Source organism: Erigeron canadensis, chromosome 2 (genome assembly GCF_010389155.1).
Source record: "Erigeron canadensis isolate Cc75 chromosome 2, C_canadensis_v1, whole genome shotgun sequence".
Classification (NCBI taxonomy): domain Eukaryota; kingdom Viridiplantae; phylum Streptophyta; class Magnoliopsida; order Asterales; family Asteraceae; genus Erigeron; species Erigeron canadensis.
This window is the reverse complement of record NC_057762.1, coordinates 32217928-32241082: the sequence shown is the minus strand read 5'-3', so window position 1 is coordinate 32241082 and position 23155 is coordinate 32217928. Positions and strand designations below refer to the sequence as shown.

Sequence of the window (23155 nt, the reverse complement as noted above, 5' to 3'; positions counted from 1 at the left end):
TTTTTTTTTTAACCCTAACTCCAGTTCACGGAAACCGGTCATTTTGGTTACCATATTCAAACATTACTTTTTCTAAATTAAGCAATGATACATAGGTAGTGATATTAGTACCATTAATTTTGATAGTTGTACCACATTAGTGCATTATTGGCTTGCACAGTTAGCTGTAAAATATGTACATTGTGGTACATTTACTAAAAAAGCTGTCACTAATAAGACTAGATTTTAGGGTTATCTGATGCTGCACATGCATGATAATTGAACAAATTTATTCTCTCTCGATCATGTTAACACCATATTTGTAAGCCAGACAAATTAATCACATTTGTCATTTATTTATTTTTTCTTAAACAGTAGCTTTTTTTAAAAAACTTGTTGTCATTACATACATACCCATATGAAAGAATGAAAAATAAAAATAAGAATAAGCCGTAAGAGAAAGATAAAAAAGACTGACCAACAACTTAATTCATTCAGATTGATGAAGAAGACGTACGGACACGGTCTTTTCAAGCTCTACTTTGCAACGCTTTGAAAACTTTATTATCTAAATTATATTACACACTCAGCAATGTTTCGATCGAAAAAAAATAAAATTCGCAGCAATGTAAAAGCCTAATACGGTAATACTGCATGTTTGCCTCTTGAATTAATTTCATGTTTATTAGTAATTAATTAAGGGATTTTTTTATATTCTGGAAATTAAAAAAGGTAACAAAATTTTCTTTGGAAAATACATATATCAATTTTTTTAAAAACTCGTCACTTTTGGAGAAAAATTTTGTTAATTTTTTTAAAGAGTTTTCTAATATATATGTAAATTGCATTTATTATGCCCGAAAGGCATATGTAATTCTCATAGATTAATTAATAATTATTTTAATTTTCATAGTTCTTGTTTTAGTTATCACATTAATCTTATCCTATATACCCATACAGACACAAAACATTACATTGAAAACATATTATAAAGATTGATAATACATTATGAACTTCATATAGATTAAATGACTTATATTACATGTTAAATGACTACATGTTAAAAGTATTATATATTTAATTAAAGTATTGCAAACATTGTCATATCATTATAGTCTCGTAAATGCATATGGAAAGTTAAAATTAAGATATTAAATATTTTAAAATATTAAATATTAATAGAGGTCTTGCGTTCAAATCCTGTTGTGAGCAAAAATGCTTCCAGGAATAGACAGGGATTTACCGTAATGGGTTTCCTATGTAATTGGAGTTGGGTATATGAAGAGGCATGTCGCTGAGACCAAATTTGCTGTTAAAAAAATATTTTAAAATAATTTTATGCAGAATAATAATTTTGATTTATATACCCATTGAAGTTATAACTTACAAATGAAAGAACAAAAAAAATACTAGAAATATGTTACGAGTAATAAACCATTAATTGATTAAATTGTAAAAAAATAATAATAAGTTGAACACTACAAGTGTAATAACTATATTTAAATTAAGTATTTAATAGAATTTTTTTATGGGATATAAAAAAAGTTTGAATTAATGATGGAAGACAAAAATATAAATCATTGAAACTTTTCCTATTATTTTCAATATAATAATTAGACTTTTTTGTGAGCTTGTATTTTCTAATTTAAAATTTTCAGTTATAACATATGCAAAACTAATTTTGTGTTAATTAAGTTTTTTTATTGGTTAATAAGTTGTTATATCAACTTCTATTAATATATAAGAAAATGTCATACTGAGGCATGAGGAGTTTACATTCCAAAGTCTCATGTTTGAGCTTTCAAAAGGTATAATTTTCATCTTAGGGTGCTAAAATGGGAATCTGCTCATCGAGATGACTCTCTAATACAAACCCGGTTAAAAAAACTTATGTTAGGCGTTCAATAACTGATAATAATCCCCACCTTTCAAAGTAAATGTGAATTCGAAAAAAAAACAAGTATTCAACATGTAACATCCCATTTTTAAGAAAGAAAATGGTAAGTGCCTAAGTGGTGATATTGACGAATTGCACTGAGTTAACAGTATATGGGCAAGACTTGTGAAAGATGAATTCATATAGTGGTATCATGTTTAGTGAAACATTTAAAAAAAACATATTGCACAAAATCTAAGGAGGTGAGATGTTAATTTTTACTACACCTAAAGGTAAAGAGATTGTTTTCAAAAAAAAAACCTCCTACTATTTTTGCAAAGAGTACTGATTAAAACTAGGGATATTTCAACTAATCCAACCCTACTTGTTTTACGCGTAGCAAAAGGCTATATTCCTTATATGTAAAGGGTGTTTCGAGGTAATGTAGATATATGTAATCATTCAATCGTGCATGACGGTTATTAGAAAGAGTCTAAAGTCGATATATGAACCAGATATAGTGATGTTGGTTAACACAAAAGTAGTGAAGATGCACAAAAGAAGTGTGGAAATACTAAACCTTATGATGACCCATGTTGGTTTCTTTTAGGCGAAATGAGTCCAGAATTCCAGGTATGTCGTATAGGGGCAACCATGCCCAATCTTAGTGGTTGTGGTAGCTCGCTTTAGTAGTAAGCGAACTAAATCATTTTCCATTTCCAGATTTAAAGCAACTTATAATCCAGAATTAGTGACAGTGTGTCTCGATAGCACAGCAGTTTTATTGTCACGAAGCACTCACCAGTGGGTTCCAAGTGGAGGAAAGAAAAATACACCAAAGTACATATCATTTGCTATCCCGGCCAGGAGACTAAAACATAATAATCAGCATAGTAAATTGAAAGAAATGGTCAATCGATCAAATTATCCAAAGTGAATTTTAACGTATCAACCCTTCAGAATCATTTAATTAAAAAAAAAAAGGGGGGGGGGGGGGGGGGGGGGGGAGGAATAAAATAACATAAATTTAGTGAAAAAAATGACAGCCTTACTGTTTGTAATGTGGACCAAAAACATATTTGCTAACCTGTAGCCAGTTTGTTATACACTTTCAATAAATACATCACACTTGAAAATTGGCCATTAGGATGGGGAAAGAAAAAGTTCTAGAACGGGCTAATAGCACATAAAATTCACCAAAACAGATTTCTTCTTTTATACAGCATAAGGGAAAATATGTAGCATAGAAAGCAATATAACAAGCATTACACAGAACCCCGCCACTAATATAAATTATAATGAAATCACAAGGATACAATCATCTGGTAATGAAATATATAGGATAAAAAAAACTTGAAAATTGGAAGTTGAAGAACACACATATATACCTCTATACAGCCCAGATCCAAAATCTTATGCATACTCTAAGGTACAATGGGAAACATGTCCTAAACTACATCACCCCATACTCCATAGAGGGTGCTACACAAACTTTTTAACAAAGAATTGCACATCTAACAGAACCGATAATCATGTTTCATTTTACTTGGTTAACAAATTTCCCAAAAAGCCTTGCACACCCTTCAAAAGGTTGCATCACTCAGCCAACAAACTGGCGAAGCTTCAGCTCATCTTTATGCTTTTTAGCTAGTTGTAGATTCTAACTGGTTTCTCAAATGTGTGTCGGCTCTGCATTGAACCAGTAGTCAGTCGTCAAACACGAAATTTGTGTCTATGGTCTGATAAAGAAATACTGATACTGTTCATCTAACTATTGACAAAATCAGTATTGGATTGATACGCTTCACACCAAGCGCAACAAACAAAATAGCTTAGAAGTATAGAAGATTGCATATTCCCCCCTTTAACCTTTCTTAATCTTTACTTTATTCGAAAACGCATCTTCGGGGATTTTATGTACTACCTTCTTAAAAATCAGTCAGAATTCACTACACATCAAATATCCTAAATCTGATTATTACATTCATATATTATCCGACTATCTGATTCTACTGTCCATTTTCTTACAGCTGATATGATTCTGATTGGTCACCATAAAATTTTACTTTACAAAAGCGTATCCAAAAACCAACTTAGATTACAAGTAGATATACATGGTGTTTCTATTTGTTTACAAAAACGTCTAAGTTTTATACTTCAATCAAGTCTCAACTAAAGTTGTTATGCAAAAAAGGTTTCCTGGTTACTTGTTTCAAATGACACTTTCAAGTCAGAATATCAACACTTTTTTCGAAACTGTACCAATCATCATAGACAAGATTAACGTACCTGATTTGCAGCATATGATCGTTTTGAAGTAGTATCAGAGTGCTCCAATCCTAAGTACTGTTCCCAAGCACCATAAACATCTCGTCTCTGAAACCAAGAAGTACCCACCAGATCTAGTCAATATACTTACACTCATACAACATAAATAGTAAAACTACATACATATATAATATTTTTCTAAGAGTTGGAACGATATGTTAACCTGAAAACGGGTGGAGACAACATCAGAATCCTGAAGATATGTAGGGCGGCCCAAAGATAGAAATGCAAACTTCCACTGATACATGATGGTTTTAAATGAAGATACTGGAGTATAAATCATCCACAAAAATAACAATATGCTTTAAGAGAAAAGTAATAGTGGTAGCGGGAAGCAACATACCTTGGAAAATTCCTCATCTGGAACCTGTAATTTCTTCTGTATGCGTACTTTAACTTCAGCTAATGTTTCACCTTCTCGAATGACCAGGAAAAATGGTTCCCCAAAGTTCTGAACTTGCTGTTAGTAAATACTTGTATAAATGCAAAGATTGCACCCATGAAATTACAGCTAAAAAGTACATGAGAAAATATCTACTAACGACTAATACATACCGCCTGGTTCTGAGAAGCATCTTTTGTAAAATGATATACATGAATCAGGCGATCCTGAGGACCCAGCTCCTTTTCCTCGTCTGGAATCTGTAAGAAAGCTAGTCTCAAGACCCTTGCAGAAAAAAAAAACCCTGATATATGGATGATAAATGTGCCCCAAGGCAAACTAGAGGTGGCAGTTCTAGCCGATAGGAACGGGTAAATTCCAGTTGTGTTTATTGGTAACGTATCATAACAGGTTAACTTTTTAAAATTAGCTAAAATGAAAAATGTTACGTTGGTCAAAAGTCATCTAACATGTCTTCAAGCGCTTGAAATGTCCTAAAGAGTTTTATATAAAAGATACACAACTCTTTTAGTAATACTCTTTTAGTAATATAATTTTTTTAACTATGTTTGTTAGCTAAACTAATTACAAAACTGAAACGAATAGGCAAAAACTTGTTGGCATGTTGGCCCAACCCGAACCTTCCAATGATGACTCACATAATAATCAGTCGTTTGATTAAAAACCAAATTTTAACTACTCCTCAACCCACCCACAATCCAGCGATTTTAGAACCTCATATGATATATTTAGAGCATACCTCCTCGGCACGCAACGTCCAGTACTGATCGTTAATGTTCTCAATTTTTTCGTTAAGAGGGAAAATCTGCATATAATGAGAATGACACCAGAATTAATGAATTATCAACAGTTACAAAAGACTACAGAAGTTAGATATAGGGCTTCAACTTTATGGACAATAAAGTTTACAAGTACGAAATGTTTGCAGGTTATATTGACTAGAAAGGTAGAGTTGACTCTAATAATCTCAAGAAAGAAGGCTTCACATTTGGTAAACGTGTACCCATGGGGAATGACAAAAAGTATGCAAATGTTCATACCTTGTAAATTTTGTGGTAAAAAACCTCAAGCAATCGAAGTTCTGCATCTCGATTCGACAGCTCAACCTGTCCCATCATACATTGACCAGTCATGTATAAAAGATGAAACATATATGCTTTAAAGGGCTGCAAATAAGGTCTCAAACTAGACATGACAATGGAACGGATAATTTTGTTGTTACAAAAGAATTAATAGAGGTAGCAACTTGAACTCAATTACTTATGAATGAGTTGCTCTGGTTATGTTTCAAATCTTATATGGTTTTAACAGGTAACCTGAAGATGAATAGCTAGATAGGGACATTAAATGGATCAAACAGGCAAAAAGTTTTCCGAAGTGAGTCTTAAATTTATCCAACCATATGAATTTTATTCACACATAAAAATATTGGTTCTTATTCATAAGTTTTGTAACCGGATCAACATCAACAAACCAATTATAAATTACCCTTTACTCCATTATCCAACTCAGCTTACCATGTCCAGCCAGCACCTAGCAACAAAAAAGAGTAAGAAAGTTGCAATGTTACCTTGGTCTTAAGATCATTAATTACATCTCCCACGGTGCTCTGTTTTGGCAATCTAATGGTATGTATGACTACCTAGCAATTGTCAGAAAAAATATATCAAAAAACACGATATATATATATATAGATGTAAGTGATGGCTATAAATCAAAACTTACTTCATCTTTTGTTGCATGATGAAAAGCAACCTTTAGGGTTTTCAGGCCTTGCAGTTCAGGAAGAGGAATATCCAGTACTTCATAATACAAAATATCTGAAGTCTGTGCACATCAACACTTGTAACAATTATTAAAATACGATAAAAAGTACTCGCGCGTTGCGGCGGTGAGATGGTGGGGGTGATACCGTGATAGATCATAGAGTGTGATAGGTCATAGGAGGTGATATGTCATAAAGTGTGATAGCCAAATGCCTTAGCCATACGGGCTCCGCCCTCGGATTTAAAAATTCGTCAAAAGTTTATCGAATGACCTAACTAATGAAAGAGCATGAAATTTTAAGAACACCCATATAATTTATCGATGTACGGTTTTTGAGATAAAAGATTTTGAATGAATTAGAGGAATAAAATGATTTATGGAGGAGAGAGAAAAATGAGTGGTTGAGATTTGAGGAGAGAAAAAAAATGAGTGGTTGAGATTTCTTCCAAGGATATTTTGGGGTGTATAGATGTATTGTACATTATGTATTAGTATAGATATAGATATAGATAATCAAATTTGTCATTTTGACAAAAGTAATCCTATATTGTTTCCTAGTTATTAAAGGAGGCCCCAACCTAAGAGAAGAAACCATTCAAGCTTTAAAGAGATGAAAAAAATAGTGGAAAACATATTATTTGCATGCATGAGTAAAAAAGGAAATTGAACAAATCCTCAAACAAGACTTTGGAGAGTGTGGATATTCTCCACAAGCGCATCAATCACGCAAACAAAATTAGAAATTACCTGATTATAGTGGGCCAGCATGTCTGACAGATGATCCACTCCTCGGTATTTGATTGGTTGGGGTTTCGGTTGCTGGGAATAGCAGTTATGAGATGTAAGCCTGATTTTAGATGAATCGGTTAAGTTTAGATGGGATGCAACTCTTTCAACAACATCATCATAATTGTTGAGTTTTGACCTGAAATACAAGCAAAAAAGTCAAATGATGAACATTAAAAAGTTAATCCAATAGGACATAGGTATAACTTATATGAGGTGGATCTTTCGAAACTCACAATTCCAACAAGAACTCATCCTCCTTGGGTTTCTCCAACGAACGAAAACGCACAACCTGTGCCAAATATGACTTAAATAAATTTGGTACACTTGTAGAGATGGTTCATTATGCATTAATCCTAAAGTTTTCTATCAACTAATCTCATTGACCTTATATTGTTTATATATATTGTTGCCGGTGACTTTTAATTTTAAAATCCTCCATTTAAAACAGAGGTATGGTTGGGTGGATAATTAGAACGTGATAATTTATTTATAGGTAGAATAGGTCTTCCCACTTTTCTCGTAAAGACGTAAATCACCATTTAAAACGGAGGTTTAGTTTCCTGATGATAAAAACAGATGCATTATATATAGATTTCATTGTTTGAATATGAGTCAAGCAAGTAGCAACACACACACATATTAAGATATACAATACATATCTCTCCGATAACATATATTTCTGTTATCCATCTCTTCTATTCTTTTCTTAATAGAGTAGTTAGGGGCGGCGCAAATAACCACCAAAATCTGCAGGTGATGGGTGCGACGGGTCTATATATGTATATATATAATATGTTATCCCACCCTTTCCCACATAGCAGACAATCGTCATAACCACCAGCGTGTCCTTCTCCGGCTATACATTCAACACCAGAAAAACGAGCAATTGGGTGGATGGTACTTTCGAGCAGGTGGATGTGAACTTGGGTGGTGGTTATCGATTTTTGGATCTGAACGCTGACGGTGAGACCAAATCTTCAACGGATCTGAGAGAAGTGCAGTAGTTGAAGATGGTGATTATATTCAGTGTGCCTTAATATTAAGAGATGAAAGGTAAACGGTGGCAGGCAAGTAGGCAACAATACTGATTAATAAGGGAAGAAAGTTGAAAGTTAAAATTTTTATTGTGTTAGTGTGCCTTAAGTCAAAACTTATACTAGACCATTCATTTTTATCTTTACAACATGGTCACGTGTATTGAACTAAAGTATGGTTTGTACTATGCAACAGTGTTACGTGTATTGAATTTAAATATGGTTTGGCACTTTGCATTTATGCAACAGAGGCAACGTGCAATTGCATTAGAGCATTCATTTTTCTTCTTCATTTTAGTTTTAATTTTTTTTATTTGTTAGTGCATTAAATATTAGATAGATTAAAGATATATGTTTAATTGTAAAGCATTTACAAATGAATAGTTTATAAATTAATTATTATTACTATGTGCTCTCAATTCAACACTTAACTATATCTATATATATATATATATATATACCCTAATTATATGAATGTCCACACGATGCTTACAACGTGTGAATGCGCAAAGTATAGAAGCTGGAGTTTTAAAAAAATATCATATTATAAGTTTTGAAAAAATAATAAATGTATATTGACAATTAAATAAAGTAACAAAGAATTCATTATTATTTCGAAACATTGCTTGTAAGAGTATTCAAATATTAATCCTTTGTAACCTCACTGGATAATAAAAGAAAATGAATTTACTATATCTAAACGCCATTAACGTTGTTGGCCTTCGTTATTAAACATGTATACGTATTCTTTTTATCTTTGAGTTGAACTACTATCATATATAGTATCATTAATCAAGTTTTTCATTCAATAAAACCCCTGGTTAATATTTTGAAATTCGATAGCTATGCATGAAATATATATGTTTCATGCGGTTTTTCTCTTATTGCATTCTAAGTTGTATAACCTTTTGTATAAAATACTATTCGTACATGAGAAAGGAGTGATAACTAAATAGATAATAAAGCCGTAGTGGGATACTAATTTTGGTTTTACCAATAGATCATAGATCAATTGGTAACGGCCGTAATGTCACCATGTGACCACATGAGCCCACAAATGAAGGTTATAAGTCACATGTTCAAATCTTGCCAAAAGCAAAAGGAGAAACTATATTTAGTGACATGTGTGAGAATGGTGAGTTACAAAACATGAGTTATATGTGATGTGCACTCTGGTATGAGACTATCCGTTTTCAACTAATTTTGGTTTTAACTTAATCACTATCCGTCTTCATCTATGTTTAATGTGGTATATAAAGCTATGTTAAATATATGGTGCAAGTTATAAATGTGTTTAATTTGGTGTGACCCAAGCAACTTACGGGTATTGTTCTAGTTTCTTAATGGCTGTTGACCGCTAAATAAAATTAAAATAGTATGCAATTTCCATTTTCCCCCCAAATGAAAAAAGTGGCATACCGCACACCATATCAAAGTTTCACAGGATACTTGACCTTATACTTCTAATTGGTCGTTGACCACGAAATATAAAATAAAATATTATGCAATTTCCAGATTTCCCCTTAACTGAAAAGAGTGGCACACAATATCAGAGTTTCACAGGATACCTGACGATTATGCACATATTCCAGGAAAGATGGAACGTCAGGATAGCGACATTTTACAGTTCCAGCCTCGAGCGATTTCTGAAAGCAAATGATGTCTCCATCTTCAAGCTATAAAGAAACACAAACCAAGAAGGATATGTTGGTAACTTCAAACACTGGACCAAATAAAGCAAGTGCTAATAATGACAAGGAAATTACCTGACTGGCCCGAAATGTGAGCTTCTTATCAACATGTTCACACATGACGTTAGGTTCAAATTTAATTTCCTAAACGAAAAAAGGGTGCTTAAGAGTTTTATCCAAATGATTGACAATAGAGACACAGAGTATAGCCTAATAACGGAATAAGCACAACCTAAAAGGCTCACCTCAAAGAGGTCTATTTCTTCATCAGGTGCGAACCCTGCAAGCTCATTTAGCTTTGCCAGTACTTCTATTGGTTTTCCCGTCCCCTTCACAAAGAGACGCCCAACATACCTGACTCATTAAAGAAAATGTCAAAAACAAGAGAAAATGAAAATCTAGCAAGGTAAACTAATATGAGTCATCCATGATCCATCACTTGGATTCTAGTGGCTCCCATGCTAACCACTTAGTCCCTCCCTTGAACTCTCCCTTTCATTTTTACTGAAATTGAAAAAATGCCACTGTGTTTAAAGCCACTGATCAAGATGATCTGACAGCCAAGTTTTGTCCTTATTTTCTCAGCATATTTAAAGCTCTTATACAACCCTCACCAGTCAGCACACACACACATCCCCACACCAACCCAACCAAGAAAAGAAAAAGAAACTCCACCCACAGAGAAAGAGAGGCTACCGAAGCTCCTCTTTTAAAGGATCATAAAGCTTGAAGAAAAGTAGAATCTCCTCCTTAGTTTTTGCAGGAGGAGGAACTGGCCGTGCATCCTACATCAATAGAACTGGTGAGGTTAATAAGATAGAACTTTGAATGTCAGAGTATAATAGAGTCTAATATATATTACAGAAATAACCTGTCCCAGTTCTATCTCCAAAAACAACTTGAGCTCAGCATTGTTAGCCTTATTTGATACCTCTCTCAAATGCCCCACCTAAAATCACATCAGATTCGAAGGTCAACAATTACCAAACTAACATGTAAATGGGTAAAAAACTTGGGCATTATAACCCAAAAGGACAGCACTTAGTATCTGAACAGTAAAACTGCACCCTTCAAGTGAAACAAGTTTACTCATTTATCAAAAGTTGCATAGTAACTTGGGTAATTTCTCTTTTGGGAATTAGATATCATTCGCACCCACAAAACGGCTCAAACATTTAGAAAGGTTTCGTCCAGAGTAGTCTTCCATGCTATAACTGGTTTGCGGATCCTAAGTTGGGACGAAAGTCAAAGTTTGACTATGCAACCAGGTCAAGTTACCTTAGATATTTCGAAGTTGAGGTTTTAGCAAGCTTTTAGAAATCTTGAGTAGTTTTCTAAGTGATAAAAAAGAGTGTTACCCAATATCAACATCAGACAGAAGTGGGTTGCTGTTTTATGAAATTAGCAAGTGGGCATTTATATAAGATCGTAGAAGTACATACAGATTGAGCTTCTTCTAGAGCTGTCAATGGACGATTTGGGCGGTACGTATGATTTTGTCGTTTAGCCCAAAGCCAGAAACGTTGATATTGCACGGGTATACCCCATTCTTTGGCTACTTCCTCCTGAAAAAGAAGTTTTGCAAATTATTAGTTGTAAACTCATTTCAATACACAGATACTAATATCTAGAATAAGAAAGTGAGTCAGTAGAAAGTGATAATACCTTGAAAAGGGAGAAAGAGGTTTGCTTTTGGATACGGAAACTGCGAACTTTATCATGATCCACTAGATCAAAGAATATATTTTTCCCTATTTGTTCATGAAGATTCTCATCACGAGCAACCTATTCACATAAAATTACTAGTGTAAGGAACAAACTGACGTATGAAGCTGAAGATTATGAACAAGTAATAGAAATTTGTAACCTTTATAATAGTATACAGATGTGCCTCTGCTTTTTCCTTCCTTTTTTGCTCTTTCTCTTCTTGTTCTTTCTTCAATCTAGCCTGTAATGTGATTGAGGGATCTCAATATAGTTTGTTAGATACAAGCGAAGATGTCAATGAAAGAGATTATGGAAGGTCAATACAGGTTGGGCTGAAACAGGTAATCTTTTAGAACAGGTCAAAACGAACTAGATTACAATGAGTTGACTTGTAAAAAAAAAAAATCCATAACGAGCTTGTTTGTATTAGTAAATGTGTTGGTTATTTTACAAAGCTTTTCTGTGAAAATAATAATATAAATCTTTGAAGAAAAAAAAAAGATTTAGAAGTTCCATAAAAAAGACCACGCGTATTTCAACCTGTTTCGGCCACTTGAATTGTTCCCTTTTGGCCAAATTTATGATTTAACCGGTTTGTAGCAACACACAATCCAAGTTGAACCATTCATTAGTAAATGGCTCAAAATGGCCACCTCTAGGCAAGGTTGGGAAACGAATTAAAACCAACTGAAAATCTTACTCTCAGATGCTCTGCTACATCCTTCTCATCCACATTACAGATTATTTTATCCTTGTCACTTTCACGTATATACACAAGCATATATGCATTTGAATACTTCGTAAATTTAAATGGGGAGTTGTTGAACCCAGGATTTGCTTGAGGCAACTGTTCCACATACATAAATAAGTTAGAAATAACTTAAACCTGAATCACATCCATGTCTCCACCCCAAGTTAACTTTAGCCTTTCAAATTTCCATTTTATTCCAAACATAGAAGCTTTTTAGTTTCACAACTGTAAGCTGTATTACTAATGTCTGTACTTTGAAAAGTCAATAGAAGATGAACTACATCTAACTTTATAAGAAATAATCATGTTTTTTTAGAAAGAGAAATAATCATGTTTTGCTAATCAGATTTAAATGTAGCATCATACTTCACAACAACAACCTTGATTTCTCTAATATAAGTAATTTCAACACAAAATTTTTAAATGGTTGATTTATATTATTTTAATATTGACTTGTGACACACAAATCAAGACGGTAAGGATTTAATCTTTATATGTTTGACTGTAAGCCGCATTAGCATATTAGTTATTATAATAATCACCTCTTCTTCACCCCCATACTGCTCATCCAATGCTCTCTTCATATCTTCTTTGGTTACACGCTCATCATCAAATTTCAGCCTACAATAAACCCACTTCAGTGAAAGTGTAACCAAGAACACAAAAGCAATTTAAATTAAAGTGGAAGGTAATTGCATATATAAAAAGTCAGGCATATCTAAAGCAAGCATGGCATGAAAAAAAAACAGCTGAAGATCTTATCAGAGTAGAGGTTGCAAGTCGTTACATTTGCTTGATAACCAGTCATATATTTAAAAAGTAGCTAAGAATGAAACAGGACTAATGGGTTAAATGACTCAAAAATTATCCATCGTGTGTTCAATGTTAACATCCTAAATCGTCGAAATATTAGAGCAAGATAACTTAACTATTTATAGTTTATTAATCAACTTACAACTATTGAACTATATATATTAACAAAATAACAAACTATAGAATTGGACACGACTGTGATGATTGGTTGACCCAACACATTTACCTGTGGTGCCCAAACCCATCTTGACCCATTACCCAGCCCGGTAGATCATCCCTTTTTGCCACCTCTACTAATTAGAAATACTTCCATACCATTGATCAGAGAGCGTTGGCCGGATATAAGCATAATAATGTCCGCCATGAACCCCACCACTGTGAACCAACACACTGCACAGCAAAACATTGAACCTTAACACCAAAGATTGATATCCAGCGCAATATGTGAAAAAGAAAGACTAGAGAGACCAGACAGTGTACATTTTGAAATACTAATTGCCTTCAATTACCTACTCGTAGTTTATATATTTTCAAGGTCTAGATGAAAAAAACATAAGACAGGATTTACTTGCTTGTAAATTCTAAAACTACTCCCTCAATCACGGAATTAGAGTAATTTCTTTAGACTTACCAAAAAAATCTTAAGGTGAACATATTATGTTATAGTTTATAGTGTAACAGGTTAATAGCCCTTTGGGCTGTCCTAATGACTTCTCAAATGGATAGATTGTAGTACTAAGGGATGTCATCCGTGAGAGCCCTAACTCCTAAGGGATGTTATTAGCAAAACCCGTTACCTTATTGTTTGACATGAACGCTAACATTATCTTTAACTATGTAGGAAAAAGTTTTACCTGTGAAGAGTGTAAAGATTGCGAACAGTTCGATCTGCTTGAGGTGATAAATACTTTCCATTTTCTCTATCAAGATCAAGTTGTAAAGGAAACTCATAGCGATCATTTATCTGTAATTGATGGGTTCACACAGAAAATTTTAAATGAGAATGCACATTAGCAAGTACATTTGTGCTGGTAACGATTATCAGTTTATCAATAGAGTGAATACACAACACAATGGTTCACCGCCACTTAGATATAATAAAGAATTGGAAACAAATCAACAATCATTTGAAGCCACTTAGTTCATGAATAATTGGTAACATATATAATGCACAAAAGTAGTTACTTCTGCATATCAAGTGCAACTGACCTTCACCATGGTATCTCGCATGAAATCATACTCAAAACGTTTTAGTTGGAGCTGAAGAACAGGGGGGAAATCAATGAACAGAACCCCCTTCTTTGCATCCTGAAAGTCCATATTACAGAATTGCTTTGTGAGAAACAACAAAATCTGATCACATCAAAAACTCAACGAAAGTAAACAACATTTCAACCTACTTTAGGAAACAATGGCCAACGAGAAAGCTTGGTAGCTAAATAACTATCCCAACAAGTATGATCTCAACGCCTGTTAATAGAGGTGGAAGTTGTGATTGTGACCCATTTATCTAAATCCAGGTTATATTAGGTCACATTTTATAACTAAAAGGTCAAATTGGTAAATTTAAAAAGTTGGACTTAAAATGAAATGGGTAAGTACTCAGATGAATGGAAAATGGCCCAATGCTCAATTTTACTATCAAATAATCATCTTAGTAATTTAGTTTTTGCAATAATAACTAATACATTAGTTAACCACTTAACCATCAAAAATCAGCAAAAGGGACTGAATGCTGACTGGTCAACCTAAACTCCCTGTTTTATCCCATACAAAAAGCCGCTCAACCCATAACCTAACATGCCTAACCAATTCAGTCTACCATCTAAAACTTTTAGAGTCGTTTAGTGTGCTTATAATGATTAGTAGAAAACCAAATAATCAGTACTTAGTATGAATATCATAGATTAATGATCATTCAGCCTATGGCTTCTAAACCCAAAAATTGGAATTGGAATCGGACTCCAAAAGATAAAAATTAATAAACAAATACATCCAACCTGTAACCCATGTTGTTCAGCATGATATTTGTTGTCGCCCTCAAGTCGCTCCACTTCCACATATTTGTCAAAAGAGGCATAAACATCGCGGCAGCCTTTGACATCAAGTTGAAGGTCTGTAACACAATTACAAAGATTAAAAGAAACCAGAGATTATTATACGTGGCATTTTCAATCACTTACATAAAAAAACTGGTCAACACGCAGTATACTTGTTTGACGATGGGTCGAAAAGGTAAAATATGAAGGGAAAAAATAGTAGTTAAAATGATACGGGTCAAGCGGGTCTAAAAGGTTGAATAAGTCAAAAGTTGGGAAACATAGGTTTATATGCTTATAAGGTCCTAATCATTTTATTTCAAAGAAAGTATATTATTTTTCATAATTGTGCACGATACATTTATTAACAAAATTTAAAAGACAGACTGAAAAGCGTTAATATGTTGGCCCAAACCATTGTGACAAGCATATAAGAATTATCTATTTTGGCCCGAAGCCATGTTGAACAATAACCCAAACTACCCTGAACCTCCCCACCCCCACCTCACCCTGTTTTGCTACCTCCTACAGATTATTAATACATTGTTAAGCAGAGTATGTACCATAAAAAGATTCCTTCCTTGTTGATTTGTAGTCCACATTTATGCATTCAATATAGTTCATATGGTGTCCTTCGAATAGTTGTTGAATAGTGCCCTCCACAACAGTTCCCTTCATGCAAAAGTCACAAGTTTGTTTCAGAAATGATCAGAGATTTAAAATATCCAAATTTGGTATTAAAAAAATCTTAAACCTTCATTTTGTCTTCGAGCTTCTCACAAAGAACCCTATTGAGTTCCTGAACGTCATGCTGCATAAAAGAATCATATGTATCCCATCCAAAAGACTTGGTCAATTCTTTTGTGGCTACACTGGAATCACTATACTGAAGTTTATGAAATAGACTTTGCAATGCTAAAGGAATGCTCCCGGATGGCATATCATTCTCGGTTGTTGGCATATGATAAACAGCCTGATTCAAAACATAAATTTATAAGTAACTTGCATCCAAATGTTATCGGCAGGTGGCGAAGTGGGCGGCAGGTGACAGGACAGTCTTGCAAAAACTTTTTGTCTTCTCTTTTCTATTCTTGAATTTTCGAACAATTTAAGCAATAAGTATGATTAAAAAAACTAAATTTAAGTAATTACGGTCTAATTTTATAAATGAAGAATATAAAAGGTTTTATGCCATTTGAATACATCTTGCGTAACTTTTGACCAATTCAATCTGCAGAACAGTTCTTATACTTTTACCCTTTACCCATAGATGGGTCAAAATGCCACCTCTAGTTATCAGAGAGCGTCAACTACTGGGTATAAATACCAACCTTCCTGAAATAAGGGATGTGATATAATGTCTGGAGGAGAGAATTCATATAGCAAGTAGCACCTTGATTTTTAAGCCCAACATAACCAGTTTCCTTTTTTGAGTCATGTGACCAGTAATCAACAACCTTCCGGACTGCCACATCAGCTTCAACTATACATGTATCATTCAGAAGATAGCCTCTACTGGGATCATATAGCTCACTAAGAGGCATAAATGAAGTAAAACCCCAGTCACTTTCTCGTGCACTAAATTGATGCTGGGTATCTGCACAATCAAAAGAGTGGTAATTATCAACAACCCGTGACTGTAGTGATCATGAGAGCAAGAAAAGTAACGGGGCACAACTAGAACGTGTAATAAATATTCAACCCTCATTTCTCACTGTAACATGATGAAATAAAATTAAACTTGAGTCACATATAGGTATCACTATAGATATTTTATGAAATAGGAACCTATGATACCTTTTAATAGATCTTCAACTTGGCAGTTCTGGCATATGATAGTGTGTTTCCAACTAAGAGAGAAACAAACAACCCTAGACACGGATGATATACAAAGAGACGACACTCGCTTACATGATTTGATTTTCACACATACAGAACATTGAAACTTCATACATTATATATTCTGAATACAGAGACTGCCTTGCTAAACAGCAAATGTCTTGCTTAAAGAGTTTTCATGATGATCAAACACAATGCAGAACATCCTATATCAGGGACATTTTGTATCACCATATATCAACGTGTGTGCAAATAATAAGAACTCTAGACTACCATATGGTATAAACTTATGCTTATATTCTACAGAGAATATATTTTGATGCTACACGTAGTCATACATATCTGTATTAACATCACTATAAATTGCTCTTCAACTCTAGTTATATCACATCTCTTTTCATCCTATCACATATCCTTCAAATTGAAAAACACCCCTCGGTGCCTTTTCATGAGTTTTAAGATTGGAAGTCTCATTAGTCATTTAGTCTTTAAATGAAATGAACCCAGCAAATACAATAAGAAATTCAGTAGATGCTATTTGTAGAACTAGTCAACCACAATTGCTTCCCACACGGCGTTCAATAAAAACCAAAATTTATATGTCCAGGTATGGTATAACATGATGAGGTGATCACGAGTTTTTTTCCTTCATTCAAAGTAAAAATTCAGAATGCATCAACATTCTACGAGTTTAAAGGCTCATGCAGAAAAGAGATATATGCTTACGGTACATTTACAACTATGAAAGATACACCACAAAATACTTCTCTGATCAAAGGCCCATGCAGCCAACTTCTTGGTACATAAAAAGCAGAGCCTGGATACCCTCTATCACTAATCCAACAAAACATTGCAGGAGAGAAGCAACTAGAAATATTATAAAGAATATACTCAATAGAATAAATTTAAATTTGTTTGATAAAGCATCTTATACGGATATGTGGATGGCAGTATAATTTAGATCAACAGATAGTCTACAATCAAATTAATTGGTTTATGGTATAATGGCAAAAAAATGCATTCGCCCTAAATTCGGTATTATGTGGTTCTCGTACCCAAAAACCGGCACAGGTATCAACCTAAAGTTCGGTATTCATGGTATTGGATATTTGGAGTTTTCGGTTTCGATAAATTGTGAAATCAGTACGGTTCCATACCGAAAACTATTCCTACACCAAAGGACTAAGCTAATTGCTGAAACAAGAAAAGACATCAAATAGAAAATACAAATGAAAACCACCTAACTTAATACTCCAGCAAATGACATCATTCACTACTTTAAATTCCACCAATTGCTAAATATTTGTCGGCAAAATAAACATTTTATCCATGTGCATCTAGGAATTAAAAAAACAAACAAAAAAAAAAACACCATTCTGATGGGATAAAAGCACCCAATAAGAAAGGCAAACATTGTATGCAAAGAGCCCATTATGCTGAGAAAACAATAATGAATATTCAGCTTGTCAATAAACATATCTCCATCTGTACTGAACGTCTTGTTTTACACATTAATAAGGCAGCGTAAACTATCTTTACAATGTATTCTCATTTCTCAAGCACCATATAGTTGATTTCTCTTATGGGCTGCTTTATATAATAACCAATTTCTGTACAAGTATATGCAACTTTAAAGTCCTCATCACATATAAAGTGAATTCCGTCTTAAACACTTCTCAGATACGAATCTACAATATTCTATTCATTATACAAATATCGGCACTAAAAGGTTACCTTTTCTCATGGTAAACTTGCTATGAATTTGATTAACCACAGCTAGACTAAACTGAGCATATCTACTCCAACCATATGGCAACGACGTCGAATCAGCAACATCAAGATACATTGACAAATGGTCCACATTGTTTCCTTTCGGGAATATGAGCACTCGCCTGACCACAAAAATCACGTCAGCAAAAAATATCATAAACCAATCAACACACATAAATATTACCTACACAAGCAGTAATTACCATTTATATCCTCCAACAAAGAAAACATCAGAGTACAACTTTTTTCCAGGCAATCTTGAAAAATTCTCGATAGTCCACGTAAACCTAGCTGACGGTGGATCATCAACTACCGTTGGCTCGACCACATTAGCAGCTTCTACAGGTGCAACTAACAATAAAAGGCAATCCGCAAGTTAATTCACTAACAAAAAGTACGAACTATACACGCAATCAATTAAATTACATACAGTTAACTGTTTTCAAATGTATCGAACTTTGCTCGGAAATCAACTCCATACGTATTCGTCTTCAAAACTGAAAGCTTGATACGTACAATAAAAAGTTTTGAAGACGGATACAGGTAATAGATTTTCGAGTAAAGTTCGATACATTTAAAAAAAACTTAACTTTAATACATATACACTATCATGAGCTCGGAATCGAAAAACCGAGACACGAAAATCGGATAACGAAGCGATTTAGTAAAATATATATATATATATACCTTCCATAGGTTGAGGTCCTTCAGTAGCAGGAAAATCAGAATGTGGAACTAACATCTCTTCTTCTTCCGGCTAATAAACAAAAAATTAGATCTAATTACAATTACTTAATTAATTTTTAAAAATTTCTAAATTAATTTAACATAAATTCAAAACCCTAGAAATTTCCTAAAATAGCAAATATGAATAGATCAATTAATTGATTTTAATTTGATTGATTAACAGCAAGTAATTATGAATTAACAGATCGAAAGTTGATTAACCGATGAAAAAGTATAATTATTAATTACTAAGCAGCTAAGAAAAAAATGAAAAAATTTTAAATGAGAGAGAGTGGAGAAAAGTAAATGAGATGAAACGGTGTCGTTTTGCTTACATCGATAGGAGGAGGAGTCATGAGAGTCATAATGATAGAGGAAAATTGATAGGGAAAAATCGGTGTGTAGAAATTGTGAAGAAGAAGAAGAAGATCCGACAAAGGAAAAGGAAAGGGGAAAAGAAGAAGTGAGTGTGTGTGTTTTCTGTGTGTAGGTGGGTGAGGGTAGTTTGGGTATTTTGCCGGGAGATGTAAAAGAGGGAGCAGCTTGATAAAAAAAAAAAAAAGGTTTTGTTTTTTGACCAGCTTAGATTACTTTTGGTCGAGTGTTAAATTACTTTTGGTCTATTGTATTAATTTGGGATAAAGACGTCGGAGTGTAACCAACTATGACTAAAAGGTTATGTAATGTACCCATCTATTCGACTTGCTATCTAGTGTAACCAACTTTGTTTTTTTTGTTATGCAATGTATGCAACCTGCTACAATAGGTTTCCATCCGGTTGTATGGATGTATCTGTATCTATTATCTTGCAAAATGATGCATATTTCCATGAATCCACCAATTCGTAATCACCAATCACCTACATGTCTTCGGGAATACATAACCAGAAAAGCCGCTTCTAACCGGACAAACCTCACACCGGAAACCATGCTCACCACCGGATCTACTACCCATATGTCATCATCAACAACAAATCTATCACCACCACGACTACCCATCATCATATAGAGATTAGATTTAGAGATGTTGAAATCTCAAAAATTTGTAGATCTTGATATCGGAATGGTGGCGGTGACATCGCCAGTTGTGATGATGTTGAATTCATTGGGATTATTTAAGGCCGGAATCTGCTACCTGTTGCCGGAATCTGCTTGTGTTGCCAAAATCTGTTGTTGTTGTGTTTAATATTAGTGACCAAACTGATTGAATTGACAATTCATTACGAGTTCAAAGGTAAATTAATAATTCATTACGAGCTCCTATTACATGACATATCAACAAAATTAAACCCAAAAGACTTTCAATCAGGGAAGCACCAATGGCTACAATCTTAGGATCGTTCGACAACAATCTGTTATTCAACAACTTGTACATCATATATTGGAGCATAAGATGTTCATGTTTGATGATGACGGCAGAATCTAGAAAAGAGTGGCAATTTTTTTAATAAAAAATGAATAAAATTGAAAGTGGTAACCTACAACTTGTTTCTTAATCGGTTGCTTACATTATATAACCAAAAAAATAAAGTTGGTTACACTAGATAGCAAGTCGAGTAGATGGGTACATTACATAACCTTTTGGTCATAGTTGATTACACTCCCATGCCTTTATCCCTATTAATTTTGGTTGTTTGACAAACATGTAGCACACTAGCATGTAGCAAAATAAATGTGTTAAAAACTTAAGGATTTTGTTAAAAGAAGCGCTAAGGGCTTTCGTTAAGATACATTAATTAGTTCTACGCTTACCATAAAATTCAGGGATGAACTTTTAATAAGGAAATGTACAATCTTTATATACACGTAAAATGAAGTCCTAAGGACTTTGTTTAGTATTTTTCAAAATGAACGAATATGTCATATAAAGTAGTTAAATACTTGAATGAGATTTACGCTACTCGAGCTAGATAATTCAACTTCTTAAACTTGACTCGTGAAAAATTCAAATGGTGATTTTTGTTTGAGAAACTATAATATTCGAACTATATACAAAATACAAATAAACTCAAACTTGAATAATATTGTTATATTATCAATACCTCTAGTAAAAACATGGATATGGATATATAGTCATTCATTTGTCCTTTATAAGATATTAATAACGAGATATGTCACATGTGCGTTGTCCCGGGAGACATTACGTTTATGTACACGGTAGGATATTAAATAATAGGATTTTTTAGACATTTATTGTGTGCGATAATATGTAAGATATATAACGTGTTTTTAGAATCATTTTATCTATACTCCTCTATAAAACAAACCCCCTCTCCTCCTCCTTAATTTTAAGAACCTGAAATGACACATTTACCCTCCATCATAATACCTCTTTATTTGTATTTTATAGACAGTGACTAAAATGCCCTTAAAAAAAATTAACCTCCATCTCTCCCTTACGCAGAAACACATAGCAAAAATCTTAACTCAAAATTCGCCCCCCTCCTCCCCCCTTTCATATCCCACGCAACAATTCATCACATCTCCAACCGTAATGAAATTACTTTTACGTTAATAACCATACCATCACCGTCGCCATTATCGTCGCTGCATTGCGCGGGCACCAATCTAGTACATAATTTAAATGTCATGGAGATTACAAAAATGCTACTGATTTGTCATTGAATTGTATTTGTCATACAACATAAAAGTGGAAGAAGTCGGCTATAAAACCTAAAAACTGACAACATAATATGTAAAATTTAAATATCAAAAACAATATATTCGAATTTATATATTCTTTAAAAACATTTATACGAAAAAGGGTCAATAACATAACTACATATACGTAACACTCATTTGTATCAATAACTTATATCGCCATATAGATACGTAAGTAAGTTCGATAGAAGACGGTTGTTTTAAAAAAAGAAATAATAAGAAGATAAAAAGAAATATAACCAGAAAATAAAAAAGATAAAAAAAGATAAACTGAAGAAAGAAATAAAAACAAAAAAAAAAGATTAAAAAAAATGTTGTGTTGAAATCCAATCGACACAGTAATTCGTTGCAGGTCAGACATATTGTAAGTAGACTTTGTTAAGTTAGAAGTAATGTTTGATGTTAGTTACAAAAATGTAACATAAGTCAATCTATCTATTTAGAAACTCAAATAAATATTTAACAATTGTTAAAACCCGTTAGAAAAAAATGACATAACTCCCTGTTAGAAAAAAGAACCTGATTTGCAACAATTTTCGTAACTCCCGTTAAACACCCCAATAGAACTTAACCGTCGTTAGCTGAATAGGACCATTATTGTAAGAGTATTAGAACATATGGACATTTGTTGTATTCATAAATAGTTGAAGGAAGAAAAGACAAATAAAGTTAGCACACAAAAGGATTCATGGTTTTAAGATATATAATACTAACTAACTTAACTATCTTTAACATGCACACTTAAAAACCATTTAAGTTATATTTTTTTCCATTTATTATGAGATTTTTCATACCCGCTTAAGATTCGTGTTGTTAATTTTCGGTTAAATCTTAATAAATACATGTAAACATGACAATCTCCTTGTTAAAATGTAATATTGATGTGTGAAATCTAGTAATAAAATTTATAAACACGAATTACCAAAAGACTGATTACTACACACTCACAGGCAGTGTACCTAATCGCATTCAGTATAGTAAAA

At 33.4% G+C, this 23155-nt stretch overlaps 1 protein-coding gene across 2 annotated transcripts; it reads right to left on the bottom strand.

Moving 5' to 3' along the window:
• Nucleotides 1-3120: 3120 nt before the first annotated feature.
• Nucleotides 3121-19986, bottom strand: LOC122590146 (ubiquitin C-terminal hydrolase 12-like). Of its 2 annotated transcripts, none has more exons than XM_043762483.1 (32): nt 19848-19986; nt 19474-19543; nt 18990-19137; nt 18751-18908; nt 16509-16774; nt 15932-16150; nt 15741-15849; nt 15139-15254; nt 14348-14446; nt 13993-14102; nt 13454-13528; nt 12868-12946; nt 12275-12421; nt 11735-11815; nt 11533-11652; nt 11310-11432; nt 10739-10816; nt 10564-10652; nt 10113-10221; nt 9943-10011; nt 9745-9852; nt 7376-7431; nt 7101-7278; nt 6312-6413; nt 6157-6228; nt 5627-5692; nt 5326-5391; nt 4739-4825; nt 4527-4634; nt 4347-4421; nt 4145-4231; nt 3121-3544 (listed from the first exon to the last, which is right to left on the bottom strand). In XM_043762483.1, exons 1-32 carry the CDS (start codon nt 19875-19877, stop codon nt 3503-3505), a joined length of 3342 nt encoding a protein of 1113 aa, XP_043618418.1. In that variant the 5' UTR covers nt 19878-19986; the 3' UTR covers nt 3121-3502. The 2 variants fall into 2 exon arrangements, with proteins under 2 accessions (XP_043618418.1, XP_043618417.1); XM_043762482.1 differs by having other exon boundaries at nt 4527-4643; nt 19848-19985.
• Between the last annotated feature and the right edge of the window lie 3169 nt (nt 19987-23155).

Coding starts and splice junctions, on each gene's coding strand:
- LOC122590146 (XM_043762482.1), bottom strand. CDS start 19,877: ATGACTCTCATGACTCCTCCTCCTATCGAT. Junction 19,544..19,847: donor TGACTCCTCCTCCTATCGAT/GTAAGCAAAACG, acceptor TTTGTTTATTAG/CCGGAAGAAGAAGAGATGTT. Junction 19,138..19,473: donor AGGACCTCAACCTATGGAAG/GTATATATATAT, acceptor TTTTATTGTTAG/TTGCACCTGTAGAAGCTGCT.